The sequence below is a fragment of the Natrix helvetica genome, assembly GCF_964273705.1.
Source record: "Natrix helvetica genome assembly, chromosome: 1".
Lineage (NCBI taxonomy): Eukaryota > Metazoa > Chordata > Lepidosauria > Squamata > Natricidae > Natrix > Natrix helvetica.
Genome location: NC_138548.1, coordinates 167606018 through 167625109, shown reverse-complemented (window position 1 = coordinate 167625109; position 19092 = coordinate 167606018). Strand labels below are relative to the sequence as shown.

The following is a 19092-nucleotide window of genomic DNA, read 5'->3' as shown; positions in this document are numbered from 1 at the left end:
CTCACTAATTAGGCCTACCAGATGTAAAGTCGTGTCCCTTCCTCCTTTCTATTATTCTTCAGAAGGTATCTATGATGGTGGTTGAAATATTTGGGAATACTTCCTTATCTTTTAGGGTTCCTTTTCAGAGAATAAAGCATAAAACAAAGACCTGACCATGGATGGGATCTAGCAACACTTTCTTATTGTCCCAATGCTGAAGATAGGGAAAATTCCTTAATACAACCCAAGCTACAATTCAGTGATACAAGATAGGGAAATATTCTAAAATGGACTCCCCATTTTCTGCTGCTGTGTTAAATGGCACTGCGTACAGCACAGAAAGAAGTTAGCAGCAAAGGCATTTTTGTTTGCCTGCGGTGAACAGCCTGCAGTGAATTAAATATGTATTTAAAAACGGGGAGAAGGAAGCGAAAAACAACTCCTATCCCCAAACCCTTCAATCTCATCACAAATTTCTTTCCTGATAAAATTTGACTCAGCCTTCAAATTGATAAATGATGAAGAAATTATCACACAGGAGTTAAAATGGCATGACTTGGGAGCGTGCATAACATTTCAGAAAATAAATGAATGGGGTGAAAAAGGCAGTTTTCCCACAGATTTAAAGGAAGAACTAGAAGTTCCTGAATCAGTAAACTTGCTTTCAAAACAGAATCGGTTATATAGTGCAATCTCAGAGAGACTGAAATGTAAGAGAGACTCGAAGTAAAATTTAAGGAAACAATCTGAAAATCTAAATAAATGCGTTCAGAAAAATGGCCACAAAACCCGTAGGCAAAACAAAGAAGGGAAAAATTCACTGCAAAACTGAAAAGAGAAGATTAATGAATAATTTAACAGCCACTTGGATTTCAAGAAAGACAAAGAGCAAAGAGCATTGCATCAGAAAAGGGCTAGAAATGATGATGGATAGCATGCTCCCTGTAAGTGTTGAGCAAGCCAGAATCACCTTGTGTCTGGCTGGCAAATTCCCAGCTGAGGATAAATCTAAAGAACTGGGGATAAGAGAGCGATATGGACTGAAGAGATTTCTAAAGATCTATTTAAGAGCCAGGCAGCAAGTATTGATTGCTGCGTGGAACAAATATCATAAGTAAATGGGTGGAGTCATGTCAGAGGCTGTTCAACTCTATGATAATCAGGGAAACTTGCAGAGGAGATTAAAATTGAAATCCTGCAGCTGTGTCTTGCTTAAATTATTTCTGAGATATATTATTCTGTGATAAACACAAAAGTCCAAACCATTTTGTTAAAATAATTGTAGATTTCAATATGCAAGATTATTTATGAATACTGGAATGATTTTGTTCTATTTTTAGACAAGAGTGACTCACAAAAATTATTAGAAAAAGGTACCATGGCCAGGAATGTGGCTGCCTAAACATGGTAGTGGGAAAAGGTTTAAATTTGTGTAAATATGCATTTAAGAAATGTTATGTTCTTTTGATGTACACTTACATAAATTTAAAAGTTTAAGTGTAAATATATCCAGAATGTTGCAGCACATTACTGATTGAAATGATTATTGGAGAATGTAAATTCCCCATTCTAACAGCTTTTTGGAAAATGTATATATTTCTGGGCACCATACAAAATGCTAGCTGTGATTTGCAAAGTACTGTGTGATTTGGGAATCAGTCAAGAGCACATTCTCCTATATTAGCTTGCCTAGATTTCAAAGTCCTTGAGAGTTCTTTCTTGCCCACCATCAGTAAAAACCATTTAATGACACAGAACTCCTTGCTAGAATAGGTCATGCTCCATCTGTTTTCCGTCTCTTTCTGCCACATTTCAAAAGCGTGTTATTTAAATAGGCTTTTGTTACTTGAGTTTTAATCAGTTTATTGAAATAGGTTTCAAGAAATAAGGGCTGTTTATTTTTTTATTTTAATTATGTATCTTTCAACATTTGCTTTTAAATAATCATTTTGTGCTTGTTGTTAGTTTCCTCGAGCATGGTTTATAGTGGAAAACCAAGATGTGTATTTAATGAGTAAATAAATAATTTGCATATTCCATTCTTCCACTAGAATTTTCTCCTAAAGCATCTTTAGTGACCTTCAAAGAAAGCTTTGGAAATACTTCAGTTAAAGCCTGTCATGTGTGAAAGATCAGGATCACGCATGAAGTTCCAATTAAACTAATGTATTAGTAATCATGCTTAATCATGTGGCCAAAGTGACACACGAAGCCATGTCGCCCAGCATGCGTGGCCTTGCCTGTTTGTCTTCCGGGTTTCTGATGCGCAACCGACAATCAGCTGTCCTTTGCGTGCACAGCAGTGCCGAAATCCGGTGTGCACATGTGCGCTGATCAGGTAATTGTCAGGTGCGCATGCATGCCAGAACCTGGAAGTTCAGCTTTTCCGGAGTGCGATCCCTTCACACGCGTGACAGTGCCATAAACCAGCCTGTACATGCGTGCCAGCCAGCTAATCGTCGGGAATGCCTCCACACCAGAACCCGGAAGTTTGGCTTTTCTGGAGTGTGGCCCTGATGATCGCACACATGCGTGATATTTCCATGTGATCTTTTCAACACTCAGTGCTGAAAAGGTTCGCCATCACTGGTATAGATAGTCACTTAATGTACAAAAGCAATATATTTCTCTATAAATCGTAGAATAACAAAACCAAGAAGTGGTTACCCAGTGGAAAGGCTTGTCTTCAGAGGTTGTGGGTATTCCAACACTGGAGGCTTTTAAGAAGAGATTGGACAATCATTTGTCTGAAATGTTATAGGGTTTTCTGCTTGAGGAGGGGATTGGACTAGAACAGTGGTGGGCAACCTTTTTTTTCAACTGAGCCAAATCTCGCCAAAACCACGATTGAAATTTATTTTGAGAGCCACCGAAACCGAAAATACATAGGATGGTACACTGTTTTTAGTTTCAATAAACTCTGGCATTTGAAGCACGCAAGTTTTAAAGCTGTCAAGTTACAAGATCCTTGCATCCCTAACCCGTTAGGAAAAAAACCCCAAGGGGTCTTCAAACCTGACAGCTTTAAGACTTGTGGACTTCAACTCCCAGAATTCCTCCTCCAGTCATGTTGGCTCAGGAACTCTGGCATTGAAGCATGCAAGTCTTAAAGCTGTCAAGTTGCAAGACCCTCGCACCCCCAACCCTTTAGAAAAAAAAACCCAGGGTCTTCAAACCTGACAGCTTGAAGACTTGTGGACTTCAACTCCCAGAATTCTGAGAATTGAAGTCCACCAAGGGCATCAATCATATTAGCCCAGGGATCTGCAAAATTGGCTCTTAAGACTGGTGAACTTCAACTCCCAGAATTCTGAGAATTGAAGTCTACCAGTCTTAAAACAGCCAACTTTGCAGACCTCTGTGTTAGCCCAAAGCCTGGCGCTGGGCGGGCCTTGCTCCCCCATTGGTGGAGCCCCAAGAAGCGAGGAGGGAGAAAAAGAGATGGAGGCCAAGGAGCTTCCCCCCGCCCCCTCCCAGCAAAAATCTAACCGGGGAGCCGGGCGGGCAGTAGCAAATTAACCTCAAAACGTATCAACGCTTGGAAGGACGTTGTGAACAAAAACCAGCGTGCAACATGGAAGGATCCCAAATGACTTAACGTTTGTAATGCTGAACTGTCCAAGAATGCTAAACCAATTTGTGATTGCAACTTCCTCGAAAGCCTTTTGAGCGCACCCGGATTAAGGTTCCCTTCCCACAACTTTGTTACCAAATCCCATGGCCACCAAATTAACTCACCCATTTCCACATATACCCAATCATAAAGTAATCAAGACTGACTGGAATGGCACACACACACATACAAATTAAAAATCATAAAGCTGAAGGTGAGCCTGTTTCTCAACCTTGACAACTTTAAGGAGTGTGGACTCCAATTCCCAGAATTCCCTAGCCAGCCATACTCCAATTGTAATTTCTTCTTAAAATAGGATAGAAAGGCTCATGGCAAGAAACTCCAGGCATCCAAACAACTAAAAGGTCAAGGCTGTGTGTTAATTCTGTTTCCCACTTATTTCACAAAGTGGGCTGATTTATTTATCCCACTCACTTATGCCATGCTGTCTTTAGTTTTTGAAACATTTTACAGACTAAGCCTTTTTTTAAAAAATGCCATCAATGTATACACAATTTATTGAGCTGGTATAGGTTCTCCTTGAGCAGGCGGCTGAATTAGAAAACCTCCAAAGTCCCTTCCAGCTCTGTTCTATTCTAAAGACTCTCTTGTGCTCAGCTCCATTCCAAACAATACTGACACGGTCAGTACTAGTTTTCCTGATTTCCTGATTAGGGAGGATCCTGAAGTCGGGCGGGGACGAGAAGCGAGGAGGGAGAAAAAGAAACGGAGGCTAAGGAGCTTTCCCCCGCCCCCTCCCAGCAAAAATCTAACCGGGGAGCCGGGCGGGCCCGCCCGACTTCAGGATCGTCCCCGCCCGACTTCAGGATCCTCCCTAATCATTGTGGGTCGAAAAAAGGGAAAGGGGCGCTTGTTTTGAAGTGCCCGAGAGGAGGGAGGGGAGGGAGCGCCCGGCACACAGAAGAGCCGCATTAAAATGTGTAAAGAGCCGCGTGTGGCTCGCGAGCTGCGGCTTGCCGACCACTGGACTAGAAGATCGCTAAAGTTCCTTCCAACTCTGTTATTCTATTAAATTCTATTAAGTGCCACATCAAATGTTTTTGGCAAAAGCTTAGTCTTCAACATCTTCTAGAAAGTGGCTATGATATGGGCATATATATTGAATATGGCTGCACAGTTGAGAATATTTCAAAATCCAACTAACCTAATTAATCTAACACTTGGGAGACTCTTGTAAAGAGTTGATCTCACCACAATGAAATAATCCCTCTGAGCATTGCTCCTTAAATTCCTGAAAATGGGGAACCGCCAGATGCTTTTCTCTGCAAGATTGGCCTCTATAGGTTCTTGCTGATCTCTACATTCTTGTAGATTGTTATATAGTACAGGAAGAATTAAAATTGTTAAAGGTGTGGAAGATACTTTGTGCACAAACTTTATCATATATACAGCTAAATAATATACAAATATTGCAGAAGTCCAAGAATCAAAGTAGCACTAGATTTTGTATGGCTGCTAGAAATAATGCCTTGTTAATAATAATTTCCCTTATGCTTACTAAATGAATGGTCAGCAGAAATAAATTTGAAAAATTACAATGGTATATTGTATTCCTAAAAAATCGTTGGTGTGACATTTTCAGTAACATCCATTATATATTAGATTTTGGAGACTAAGCCAGACCAAAACTTTTAAAGTTTTTATTTAAATGACTGTTTAAAGAGAATAAATAGCATAGAAAAAGTATTTGCAAAGGACTTCTCTGTAACTGGCAGAACAGGTCATGATATGTGTGGTATGAAGTGTTAAAGGGTACAAGGTCACAGCTGTAGCAAAGTCAAAAGATTTAAGTGGGCTAGTAAATAAATTGGTAAATTGATTTAAATGTGGAAAGGTGCTAAAGAAGTAATTTAATAAATGTCAAAGGAATCTGCAGGGAGGAGAGAAACGTGGTGCTTTTGAGATAATTTCCCAGTAGTTTCATAAAAGGGAGTTGATTGTAGTGATTTAGTAAACACAAAACCCCCCAAAATATATAGTAATCAAAAGATTTTAAAAATTATATCAGGCTGTGTATTTTCTATCTAGAAAACCTGAAATTAATGCTTCAGTAGCCAAATTATTTTTAAAGGCTAATTTCTACAAGATGTATAGTAGAATGGTTAATTAAAACACACAAATAGAGTTTAAATATCAAAAGAGCCTCTGAATAAGGATATTTTATGCCTTGCACATAAAATCTACCCTTTTGAGGTATTTCTAACCCAAATGCCATCTGATTCAAGTGTATATAAAATGGCAGTATTTTAATAATGTTACATCATTATCTTACTACTGTTCTATACAATTAATTTCTTGTAGTGTACTTATAACTAAAAATCAACTATGTCCTTCATTTTTTTCAATTCACTTTTAATGGCCAAGAGCAATAATGATGTTGGGTTAACTAACCATTATGTCTTACAGTTATAATCGATATACAAATAAACTTCACTAGAAACAGGCTAATATGCTAATTAATCACATAAAAGCACATAAACTACTAGTTACTTTACTACTTTAGTAAGTTATATTTAGAAAGAATATCACACTAGATAAAAGCCAAATTCTATAGTACAACCACATTTTTTCATAAATTATATGGATTTCTCATTGGTTTCCTCTTTAAATTGTGATGTCTCTCACAATTTGTTGCAGAATATTTTGGCATCCCACAGTACAAGGTTTTGCTTGTGTGCAGAATGCCATTTCATTAGTAGGATATCATCCAGTTTTTCTCAACCACAGCAACTTTAAGATTGTTGAGCTTCAATTCCCAGAATTTCCCAGCTAACATGCTTGTAACGTTGAGAAACACTGATTTATACTAGGAAGGCTATCCTTTCTAACTTCTTAAACTATTTCATATTCCTTGATAGGAGTCATATGCTTAACTGCTAATACAAGTCTTCTAGCATTGTAGAGGCAGCTAGGTCATTTTGAATGTAAAAGTAAAAATAACTGCAGTTGGGAAATTTTTCAGAGGAAGCAAAACCCACCAGTGTTTCTTAATTTCATAGGGCTATGCAAGATATTTCAAAGAGGCAGTTTACAAAGTCTCTGAAGCCTCAAAGGTGTCCAGAAGACTTGGCACACCTACTTCACAAAATTTCTCTTCCTAATCTCTGCATGCATATTCACACACTGATTATTTTGTCTCCATAACTGGAGACAAGTGGGGAAAGTCTTTGAAAAAAACTATGCTGAGGAATTAGACCTACTTGTGTCACGTCATGTAATAATAGGGCAGCCCTTAAACCCAAGTTCTTTGCAGCCCCATATGACTCTGAGATTGGGCGGCTGAAATTTGACAGGGCATTGCGTAAACATGGGCAGTGCAGTTATAGAATTTTTTTAAAAAAACTAAGGATGGGCATGAGAATATAGGCCAGGTCAGGTTTACACACTCCCAAACTCATCCTTACAAAACACCCAAATTGCTAAACATCTTCAGCCTTCCCACTTAAAGTAACATTTTGTTACTAGGCTTCTGTAGCCTACCAGCCAGCTAGAGAGTTGTATTTGTATGGCCAAATACAAACATGTTGCCCATCCTCATTTTTTACAATGATTAGAATAAGACTAAGGCTGAAGAGTCCTTGGACAAATATCTAATTGGCTTCACGGTTGGACCATCTTTGGCCAATTGCTCTCACATAACTTATCTCACCATTTTTGTTAGAATAAAGTGGAAAAACTGTGTATTCTATTGACAGCTTCAGTCTCAAGATGTGATAAGAGACTAACTGCTTGTTTAGATTAGACATTTTTAATGATTTCTTTATGTCATTTTTACCAGGACATATTAGCTATGCCCCCATCTCCTTCAAAATGTCTTTTAATGTTTTAGAATATGTGGTGCAACAATACTCTCCATTAAATGCTCTCTCGAAGAGAGTCTCTCTCTCATGGAGTCTGTGAGCAAACCAAACCAAGCAAATATTCCATTTTATCTGAACTGGAACCAGCATCTTAACTAATAATACACAATTGCTTCTTTTGTGCTTTCTCTTCAGGCCTTAGTGAAAGTGAATGGAAAACTGAAGCCTATGCTGGACTCTGTGGTGGCCAACAGAAAAAAATGGGAGGAATTGCACCAGAAAAGATTGCTTTCCCAGACAACATCCAACTTAGCCATGTCTCCGGAGAGCATAAAATAAGTCTACGTCTGTTTCCTGTTCCTAGGATAAGAGAGTCAAAAGAATGCCTAAGAATGCTCGTCTCACAGTATTTAATTAATAATATAAGGCAGGCAAGAACATATGTAATGTCAGTGAAAACACACTGGCAGGCCAGGCCTTAGCTTTTCCTACAGGCCAAGACTTGGTCTGAGGGGAGAATCTACAGGGAGACAGTTGGGTTCTTGCAGTAATCTGGAAAGCTTGGTCAAGTCTGGATCTTGTCAGCTTCTTTCAGCAACTCTTAAGAAAATTGGCAAATATGGTCAGAAAGGATTCATATAAATGGAACTTATGGTTCAGTAAAATTAATAAACGTGAGCTGTGGCTGATTTTAAAGAAAATAATGAAGCATCTTCAAGAGACTCTGAAAAAAGAGAATTTTTGTAAAAATATTTTGAGATTGCACCTTTCCAGCTTTTATTAGTATGAATGGTTATTCCTGCGCTTGTGAAATTTGTCTTTTTACCCCTTTTATGTTCTATTTGGTTTATTCAGAGAAGCCTGCTTTATATTCTGAAGAAATATGTTTTTTACAACAAGCCTTCCTAGGATTCAACAGGGCTTTTAGAATTGTCTCTTTTCGCTGTATTTAAGGGAGGGAAAATGAACTTTATTACATTTAAAAAGACAAATCCGCTCTGGCTTCCTTGATTTCATATTAGCAACCCAATTTGAATTGCTCTGCAGGCAGAAGCTTATATAAAGATAAAATTCTGCATGATTCTTTTAGAATTCTGTAATAATTTCATTTTTAAAGCCGCTTTGCACATCTAAAAAGAGAATCAATGGTATATCAAGGAAATTGTCTAACAAAAACAAAACCTTACCTTGGGTAGAGAACTTGCACTATAGGATATGAACGTAGCTTTCTAGTACATTTTCAGAAAATTATTATTTTTAAGTCTGATATGACACGATGATAATATGAAAAGAGCAATGACTACCTCTGCTTTTTCTAGCTATTTTCTTACACATGTTAATCTGTCTTAGCTAACAGAAATTAAGTCACCATTGCATGTGCTCCAATTATTATTACTTTTTTGCATGTTGGCAATCCTTGATTTATAAAATATCCACAGAGATGTCTGCAATTGAAATGAACTCACTTCAGTTAATGAAACATCAAATTTATTTCAGCACTGGCAAGGCAACTTACTGGATTTCTATTCCCTAATGAGGTGTGGAATTACATCTATATTCCATTCTCATTGCCAGTGTGGTCTATAGATAAATTTTGCTTGCCCCAGGAAGGATGTTGTACACATGTCCAACCACAACCCAGTCAACACTTACTGAAAAGGTTTGTGAGCTGAGAACACCTGAGTCCAAACAATTTGCATGCCTAACATGACAGCCTTTGTCATATGAATTGGCATGTAGTTAAGATTACTCTGGGTTGCTGGCACTTCCCAAAGTACAGGAACAAACAGTCTGAGATAGACGGCTGGCTATAATTTCTGCTACCCTATTAAACCCCTGCCAAAGATCATTTGGAAGTAAAAGATCTCTAGCTACTCAGAAGAATCCTTAGAGAAGAAGGTGGTTGTAAAAGCAATATTATTGCATCCCTTCCCTTTCAGAACTTACAGAATTTAGATTGCACAAAGACTGGACTTCTAAAGGGGGAAAAGGGGAAAAATATAATGCTAACAGGAATCAGGCAAAGGGCCTGGGTTAAATCAATTAACGAGAGCAGTTGAAACAAGATTGAATAATAGAGAATCAGAATTTTATATAATTATTTAACAGCAAAGAATCATGGTTGGGATGAAAAAAGCACTCTCCTGAATTTACAGGAATAATTTTAAGGCAGAAGACTCACAACTCCCATCTCTGCATTTGTTGTACAACTGAATCACTTGGTCTGAGGTTAGTAGGAGTTTGATAGTGAAAGCTGGGGTGCTCTGAGGGATCCTTTTATCATTTCCTTGTATCTGAAGGCTTCCCATTCAATATCCAGCAGATTCTGAATGTCATTTGGCATCTGAGAGGTTCTATATCAAGTGTGAAAGGAAGGGGCGGATTTACCTCAACAGCAACGATAGCATTTTATTATTTAACAGAAATAGGTGTCCCAACATAACTATTTTAGAGGACATATTCAAGGGCACTAAGGGTGATCATTTACCCAATTTCAGCAGTGGAAATCAGCTACCGGTACTTCTGTTAGTGTAGCCAAACCCTTGGCTCTGCCAAGCTCTGCTACAGGATGGGAAACCCAACACCTTTTATAAATTGTAAGATACAACCACGGTGGTCTTGTTGATTGAGTTGTGGTCCAAACACCTAAAGGACACGTCATTGCTTAGCAGGTAAAATGTGGCAAGGCTTTCCAACATTTCTCAAGGGTAGAAAAAAGAAGCGGATGTCCCTGAGAGCTGGATGGAAAAACATTTGACTTGATATTCTCTTTCACTGTGGTTTAGGACTTCCAAACTTGAACGTTTCATAGACAGACAGGAAGGAAATGGTTCTGAAAAGGTTCTTTTTCATTTCCTCACTCAGGAAACAGTATAGTTAGGGAAGGGTAATCTCTTATCTATCTATGCCTTTTCTTTTAATTCAAAATTTAATTCGAATCACTGCTAACAGCTTAATTACACCAATGTTCTCTTCTCTTTCTCGCCATTCATTTCATAGTTCCTGGAAGTTCATTAAATGCTTGTCAAGCTTCTGAGGGAATTTTAAAACATTGTTTTTTCTTAATACTGGCAAACTTTATTGAGTTTCTCCGAGTGAATAGAAATAAAGCCTTTTAGCCTAAAGTTAAATATATTGTTGTAATGGGATTTTTGCAATTACACCCATCAAGATTTAGGCAGGAAACCATTTAAATGCTGTGAATCCCTCACTAATTTGCTAAGGAAAAGTACAAGCAAGAGATCTAATGGCTGCTTTAGAGGAGTTATATCTCAAAACAACGATTAAGGGAAATATTTTCCTTAGCCTCGTATAAATTACAGTGCAGATCCATTGAACGATAATGTATAGGTAAAGCACTGAGGATAGATGTTTGAGGGTGAAGCCTGTCACTGTTTATTTTTTTAACTAAAAAATGAAAAGCATTCACCAAAATAGAATGTCATAATGCAAAAGGACCTCCAATGTGAAATGTTTTCAAATATTTCTTGGTTCCAAACACACATACAAAAATATTTGGAAAATATGCCTTTCTCAAACCCTATCAGGAAACCATACCCACGTATATACTGTACATGTACATATATATGAAACTGCATAAAGAGGGATTCTCATTTTTTAAAAAAACCTATAAAACGCATGAAATTAAAGTAGCATACTAAGAAATGTTTGCGATACCGGCCTAGCCCAGATGTGGACTGAACTATATATACAATGGAGGGAATTTTCCTTGGCATAAACAGAGCAGATGGAATCATTTGCCTCTAAATTATGTTATACATCTACTATAAATGTGTTACTTTTCAGTTAAACAAAGCTGGTATAATCATGAAAAAGTGGCTTCTCTCAGATTCAGAATGTTAGTAATCTTGGCACTTTGAATGCCGCAAATGCATGCTGAGCTGTATTATACATATTTATTAAATTTAGAATTTCAGAGTCCTAGAACTACCTGACTCAAATAAATGCAAGATTGTCTTGAAAAACCTAATAGAATATAATTGTAATGGAAAAAGTAGTTTTTCCCTTTATAGGGAATTAATTCTGATTCTCTAGCAGGTACTCTAGATAGCTGCCATCTCCTACATAAATATCTTAAGCACAAGATTCAGAACGCAGATTATCTATTATATCACCTATTTTGAAATTGTAACAGCATTTTGTATTTCTAGGAACACATGACAAATCATCTGAACCCTAAATATAATCTAATCTGAGCTCTACAACACTTTACCATATTAATGACATGTGGATCCCATAACTAAACCGGATCCATTTTTAAAAGCTTTCTCCCAACCCTGGTATTAGTACTATTCACTTTGATGAAGCCTTCTGGAGTTGAAAGCTTTTCTGTTCTGTGACATTTTCAGTCAGTTATAATGCAAATGTTACCACACTCTTAATATTTTAGAGGAACATGTTACTTGAACAAAATACAAGATGATGGAACTTCTTAATTCTTTTTCCAGAGGGAATAGGACACGTTAAGGAAAAGGAAGATCTATGTTATTGTCTAGAATAAATACTTGTAGTCTTTTAACTTGCTTCTGTTATTCCTCCTCCACTTTTTTCTTTTTCCTCAGTAATAAATAAAAAGGTGGGATGGCATACTTGGAATTTGTCCGAGACTTATTTATGTAATATGTGCTTTATGGCAAAAGACAGATACCATGATTGACTGGGGGTTGCTCGCAGCTCCATAAAGCTTTCCTGAATTTTGATACGATGCACTGCGAAGTGTGACATAATTTATAGCACGTAACCTCCAGCTTCCTCCAAGGTTGAGTGTTCCCTTGTTTCCTCTGCTTTTTATTGGCTTGAACACATCGTTGCCCATGGCAACAACAGTGGCAGTGAGGGGAATGCAGAGCCATTGCAAGCTGACATACACTTGAGGCCCTAACAATGTCAACCATCCATCACAGACTTATTTGTAATTGCCTCCATCTATTTCCCATGTCTCGTGCTATCTTTTCTATTGTGGCTCAAAATTCAAAAACTTGCTGACTAATATTGTGGTTCCAATGCTCCCCAGTATCTCCATTCCCTTCCCCCAATTCCAACACAACTTCTGACCATTAACGTATTTAGGCATAGAGAAGCATCTCCTCCTGTTCAAAAATATAAACAAACACTACCGTGACAAGGTCTTCATGGATATGGAAGTGATCATAAATTGTCCAGTGGTCCTTGCAGAATCTACTTTTAAAAGCTCAAAGCTCCTTTTAATTCCATAAAAGTAAAGAATCTCTTATTCCTTCTGTTCAGTTCTGGGGAATACGTCTAGGTAGGTACCGCCTAGCATTACCTACCATACACATTCTATAATACTTCGTATTTTCTTCCTAAACAGAATGCTTTGGGTTTCTAATGGAGACTTTCTGATGGAAATGGCCTTTCTTTGGATCCCTGTAAAACTGCTATGGGAGGCAGAACAGCAGCATGAGAAAATTAAAACCATTTCAGAAATCTGAATCCTAACTTGCACTAAAGAGTTTTTTTCCCAAATGAATCCATAAATTGTTGGCCATAAAATGATGCATGTGAAATTTTACTATGAGGGAAATGTAGGTCACATCTGGAAAACCCCAAATGGGGAACGTTGAATTGCACTGTGTTTTACATTAGACATGGGCACTAATGTTTAAAACACTTTTATTATTGACGATGTACCATAATGATTTCTAAATACAGAGAGATGGACAAAATTTACCATTTAAAACAATTTTTGCAATTGTATTCAAAAAATCCTGTAGGAGAGTGTTGCCTGAACAATTGTTGGCATATATTCCGACGCTACCCCAATGCGGCCCATAAATACTTATTTGGCCATAAAAATAAAATTGCCAGCCAAACCTACTAAGCATCTATTATTATTTGAAAAAGAAAATGAGAAACTGTGTACATTGAACATTCTGATAGGTTGCAATAAGTCCTTGGTTATGGTTCACTAAAAAAATATTCAACTGTCTGATAAAAATAAGTCTATGTGGTATTTTAAAAAGTTGATATCAACATAACTAGATAAATGCTTTAATGATTTATACATTGTAAAAATGAAAAGCCTTCAAAATATTTGTATATAATTTCTGTGGAAGTTTGTAAGATTTGACTAACAATTCACTATTATTCGGTCAATCAATTTGTATTCTGTCCATCTTTCATAAAGGCATAATAATTTAAAGCTGTCATATATTATGTCTTTTTCAAAAATTCTTCAAAATTAGAGGTAGTATTTGATTCAAGATCATTCCTTTGAGTTTTATGGTTCAAATTTTAAAGAAAGCATCTGTAGTCTATCATAACACTAGTTTGTGCAAATACAAACAAAAGAAATTGTATAAATGAATAGCAGAAGATTGGATTCTCTTTCCATATCCCACCCAACCTGAAAATCGAATTAGCATATTTTTAATTTAAATCAGAATTTAAAAAAAGACATACCAATTATAATAAAAGAGTTGAATTATATGAAAAAAAAATTAATTATACATTTGACTATGCCACTGCATATTATTTAGAGGAAAGATAATTGTTCTTACAAGACAATCTTAAATTTGAACCACTCCTATTCGTTTTAAAGGGGGGAGAAAAGAGCACGTCTTTGTTTTAGGGGATGTTAAGCGGTATAGAAACGGCATCCGATGGACAAAGGAACCTTGAGGCAACAACTTCGCCAGCTCCAAAATCCTTTGCTCCACCCAGCAAATTAAAGTACAGGGGCTTGACTCCCTTTGCAGTCCGTCTTCCTTCGAGATTTCGGAAACGGCAAATTTAGCTTCAAACCTCCGGGAGGAAAGGAAAATGAAACACATCTAAGCCTGCGAGCACCCGCTCAGCCATTCTAGGCACCGGGCCACGCCCCTAACCTGGAATGCGCGGCAACGGCCGGACGCCAAGTTCCAGACGAGAACTACACCTCCCACAATGCTTCGCGGCAAGGGAAACGCGGGTCGCGCGACCCACGGGCGATGTGGTCCGCCCTGTCAATCCTATTAGGATCCCCATCTCTTTCCCTCTTTCCAGGGACGCAGCGACGCAACGAGAAACCAAATACGGAAGGGCTTGTTTCCCCAAGGCGATCACCACCGTCATTTTTACAAGTGGGGGCAGTGGCGGGACGCGGGCACTCGGTCGCCTTCCGCTTCCGGTGGCGGCGCGTTGCCTAGGCAACGTTGTTTGCAGGCGGCCCGAGGCCCGGTCAGGATGGCCACCGACATGGCCTCTATCGCCGATGGGGAGTTCACGGCGGCTATTTACGGGCTGATCCGAGCCGGCCGCTTCGCAGAGGCGGTGGGGATCTTGAGTAGCGAGTTGCAGAGGAGTTGCCGGTCGCGGGCCGGCCTCTCGCTGCTCGGCTACTGCTACTACCAGCTGCAGGACTTCGCGGCGGCGGCCGAGTGCTACGAGCAGCTGGGGCTCCTGCACCCGGAGCTCCACGAGTACCGGCTGTATCACGCGCAGGCGCTCTACAAGGCCGGGCTCTATGGCGAGGCCCTGCGCGCCGCCGTCCCGCTGCTCGACGTGGCACCCTTCCAGAGCCGAGCCCTGCGCCTCCAGGCGGCGGCCCACTACGCCCAGGGCGACCTCTCCAGCGCCAAGGCCCTGGTGGAGATGCAGCTGGCAGCCGCCACCGAAGGCAGCCCCGGCGCCCCCGAGGACCCTTCCGAGCTGCCCGACGCGGAGGTGAACATGGGCTGCCTGCTCTACCGCGAAGGGCAGCACGAGGAAGCCTGCGGCAAGTTCGCCTCTGCCATGCAAGTGCTGGGCTACTGCCCTGAACTGTCCTACAACATGGCCCTGTGCTGCTACGCTGCCAAGCAATACGCCCCTGCTCTGAAGCATATTGCCGATATCATTGAGCGGGGCATGCAGCAGCACCCGGAGCTGAGCGTTGGCACCAATACGGAAGGCCTCGACGTCCGCAGCGTGGGCAATACGTTGCTCTTGCACCGGACGGCCCTGGTAGAGGCCTTCAATCTCAAAGCCGCCATTGAGTACCAGCTGTGCAACCTGCAGGCGGCTCAGGAGGCCCTCACGGATATGCCCCCTCGGTCTGAGGAGGAGCTGGACCCGGTCACTTTGCACAACCAGGCTCTGATGAACATGGACAGGAGAGCCACAGAAGGCTTTGAGAAACTTCAGTTCCTTCTGCAGCAGAACCCTTGCCCACCAGAGACATTTGGGAATTTGTTGCTTCTGTACTGCAAGTATCAGTACTATGACCTGGCTGCAGATGTGCTGGCTGAGAATGCTCACTTGACGTACAAACTTCTCACTCCTTATTTGTACAACTACTTGGATGCTATGATCACCTGCCAAACGGCCCCCGATGAGGCTTTTCATAAGCTTGATGAACTGGCAGGGGCCCTAACAGAGCAGCTCAGAAAACTGACCAAAGAAGTGCAGGAGTCTAGGAAAAATCGAGATGATGATGCTCTAAGGAAAGCTGTGAATGAATATGATGAGACGCTGGAGAAATATGTTCCTGTCTTTATGGCCCAGGCCAAGATTTATTGGGACATGGAGAACTACCCCATGCTGGAAAAAATGTTCCATAAGTCAGTAGACTTCTGCAAGGATCACGAAGTGTGGAAACTGAATGTGGCTCATGTACTATTCATGCAAGAGAACAAATACAAAGAGGCAATTGGTTTTTATGAGCCCATTGTGAAAAAACACTATGACAACATCCTTCAAGTTAGTGCCATTGTTTTGGCTAACCTATGCGTTTCTTACATTATGACTAGTCAAAATGAAGAAGCAGAGGAGCTGATGAGAAAAATTGAAAAAGAAGAGGAACAGCTTTCTTACCATGAACCTGAGAAAAAGATCTACCATCTCTGTATTGTCAATCTAGTTATTGGGACTCTTTACTGTGCCAAAGGAAATTTTGATTTTGGCATTTCTAGAGTGATTAAGAGTTTAGAACCATATAACAAAAAGCTGGGCACAGATACTTGGTATTATGCCAAAAGATGTTTCTTGTCACTTCTAGAAAATATGTGTAAGCATGTGATCATGGTGCGTGACAGTGTCATTCAAGAATGCATCCAGTTTCTTGAGCACTGTGAAGTGTATGGCCGAAATATCCCAGCAGTAATAGAACAACCACTTGAGGAAGAGAAGATGCACAGTGGGAAGAACACGGTTACTTATGAAGCTAGGCAGCTGAGGGCACTGATGTATGAAGTTATTGGGTGGAATAAGTAGCTGCCATAGCATTTATATTCAAAATGGCCCAAGTCAAAAGATCACTGAAAAGTGACGATGTAGTACAGTTCTGTTGTAAAAGTTCCACAGGAATTTGAATTAACTTGGAATTATAGGGCAGCAACTTTTCATTCTTTAAAAAGTATTTTTATTAAATGAGCTTCCTTGTCAAATGTATGATAGATATATTTAACAAACGTAGAAACAGATTTCTAAAATTGTAGTGTGCTGTCCAATAAATAGCACTATAGAATGAATGTATTATGAGGGGTGGATTATATATCTTATATATGGTATATTTTTCAAGAAGTTATTTGACAGCAATACTTCCATTTATTCAGGTTTGTAGGTAGCTCTTTAAGAATACCAAAAGTACCTTTCAAATAAGTATTCTTTGGCAGTTGAGATTGGCAATCTAAGTCAAATTTGCTAAATTTGGTAAAGGCAGAAAATTACCTTTGAAAGGTGTCAAGCTTTTGAACATTTTAACGGTTATTGTATGTATGTTAATGCTTTCATTGTGATGGGAGCTTTGGATAAGTGGGTTTCAAGTCCTAGTTTAAAGCAATAAAAAGTGTTTTGTTTTAAGAAACATGATTTAAATTTTACCAGTGCAACCATGGGATCAAATGCAATATATATTTTCCCACAGTACTCTCTGGAATGTTCAGTGGAAGTTGGTCGTGTGTGCAGGGCAAGTAAAAACAGATGCAGAAAGTACTAAGTAACTGCATTTATCTACCAAACCTTTTCCTTCCAAATTTACCGACATCATATTTGCCACTAGATGTATCAGATAGCCCAGCATTTCAAGGCAAAGTACCATTAGTTGTTCTTCCTTTCTTTAGAGATAGAAATATTTACTACTTATTTCAGTTATGGAGTTTACTACAGACCATGTCAAGCCTACATAATTTTTCATGGGGTTCAGCCTGTGCCTTCTTTTTAAGATTACAGGTATGATTAAAGTCCAATCGTATAATGTCAGCATAAAACTCTTCTTTTCTTTCTTCCTTTGCCAGACAAAAAGTTCTAAAGAACTCAAAACAACTATGCATCGTTTTGCCAGTCTGAATAAAAGTTATTGGTACTGTGGATTTTGTATTTTTCTTTAATCATTCAAATTCAAGTTGAAGCTGAACATTATTGCCATTGTACAGCAGCTTGGAAATCACTCTGATCATACAACATGCTAAACATGGCTTAGTATACCTGTATGGTAGTGTATGTGAATGTGGCCCAAGTGACACAGTAAACAGGTTATCTCTAACTAACTGATCTCCCTCTCTTATGAATGATATCACAGTAACCTTTGAGCAAACTAGCATACATATGATGTTTGAGTGGCACACTGGACTGAGAAAGGCAAACTAAGTGATAACACATCACAGTGTATGTTTAAAACATCCCTCAACCACCCTGTAACCTACAAGCTCCATTTGTCCAATAATGATAAGGCTTAGAGGTCACATGGAGTAAGTCATTGAGTCATATGTTTGAAGCCAATAGACTTACAGTATTGAATTGATACCAACATTCATTTGAAGCCATCCTATATTAAATGTTTGCACAATTTCAGGGAATGTCTCGTAGAATCCAACCTTATTCTATATGGAAGAGAGCAATAGAAAATAAAATAAGTTTCAAATTTACAGGGGAATTGTATATCGTTCAATGTAAACAGGATGGCCTTTATTGAAGGTTTTTAAAAGTCACTCCATATTATAGGGGACAGAGTGCAAGCTGTAGGCAATGATACAAGGAGATAGAAGAGCTTTGCTTAATATTTACTGAGTGCTTTCTGTAAAAGTCAGTGGGCATTAAAAAAAAAATCCTGGGTATATTTGTGGGGGTTCAAACGTTGAAATTTCTTGAAGCAATATGGTGCACAATAAATATATCTTTTTTATTATGTTATCCATGGCTGATTTTGCTATGATGGTCACTGGCTTTGGACATTCCCATTTTAAAATCATCTTTAATAGTTCCATGGCCAGTGTTATCGTTTGGTATCTAATGCTCTCCATGTTTTTAATGCAAGGAGCCATCGTATGGAACGCCTTCAAATGAAACTGCTGTAGAGAGATATCTTCAGACTTTGTGTCGCCTTCTGAACTGCATTGCATGTTGAAACTGCAGAAAGAAAAATTGTTTTCCTCCAACCTCTATTGTTACTTAACTTCATCTTGATACTGATTAAGCCGCATCTACAAAGGTGTCATGCCCCCGTGCAGCAAGCTCCGCCCCTTGGGGCAATGTGATGGCACAACATAAATACAAAAGGGTCAGGGCTTGCACTGCAATATTGTGAAGCTGCTTTCATCATTCTGAACCACCTTTGCCCTCTCTGGGGATGCGGCATTGTTAGAGATAGATTAAAGAGTAGCATAAAAAATGGAAAACACAGACGGTGTAATCTTATATTGCAGTTTTATGTTCACCTATTCAAAGGGCACATGGTGT

The 19092-nt window shown here is 39.2% G+C and overlaps 2 protein-coding genes across 3 annotated transcripts in view; both read left to right on the top strand.

Annotated features, from left to right (window-relative positions):
- The window catches only part of PDE11A (phosphodiesterase 11A), a 201231-nt gene extending 187053 nt beyond the window's left edge, over nt 1-14178 (top strand). For both annotated transcript variants that reach the window (XM_081939909.1, XM_081939911.1), the window contains one exon: nt 7612-14178. In XM_081939909.1, the coding sequence (XP_081796035.1) occupies nt 7612-7755 (144 nt within the window). In that variant the 3' untranslated portion in view covers nt 7756-14178. The remainder of the gene's footprint in view (nt 1-7611) is intronic.
- A 246-nt stretch (nt 14179-14424) lies between these two features.
- LOC309384526 (intraflagellar transport protein 70B-like) lies at nt 14425-18486 on the top strand. The gene has a single exon (XM_081938196.1). It carries the CDS (start codon nt 14623-14625, stop codon nt 16627-16629), a length of 2007 nt encoding a protein of 668 aa, XP_081794322.1. The 5' UTR covers nt 14425-14622; the 3' UTR covers nt 16630-18486.
- The last annotated feature ends 606 nt before the right edge of the window (nt 18487-19092 follow it).

Excerpts from the sequence above, each read along its gene's own strand:
- LOC309384526 (XM_081938196.1), top strand. The coding sequence starts at position 14,623 with ATGGCCACCGACATGGCCTCTATCGCCGATGGGGAGTTCACGGCGGCT.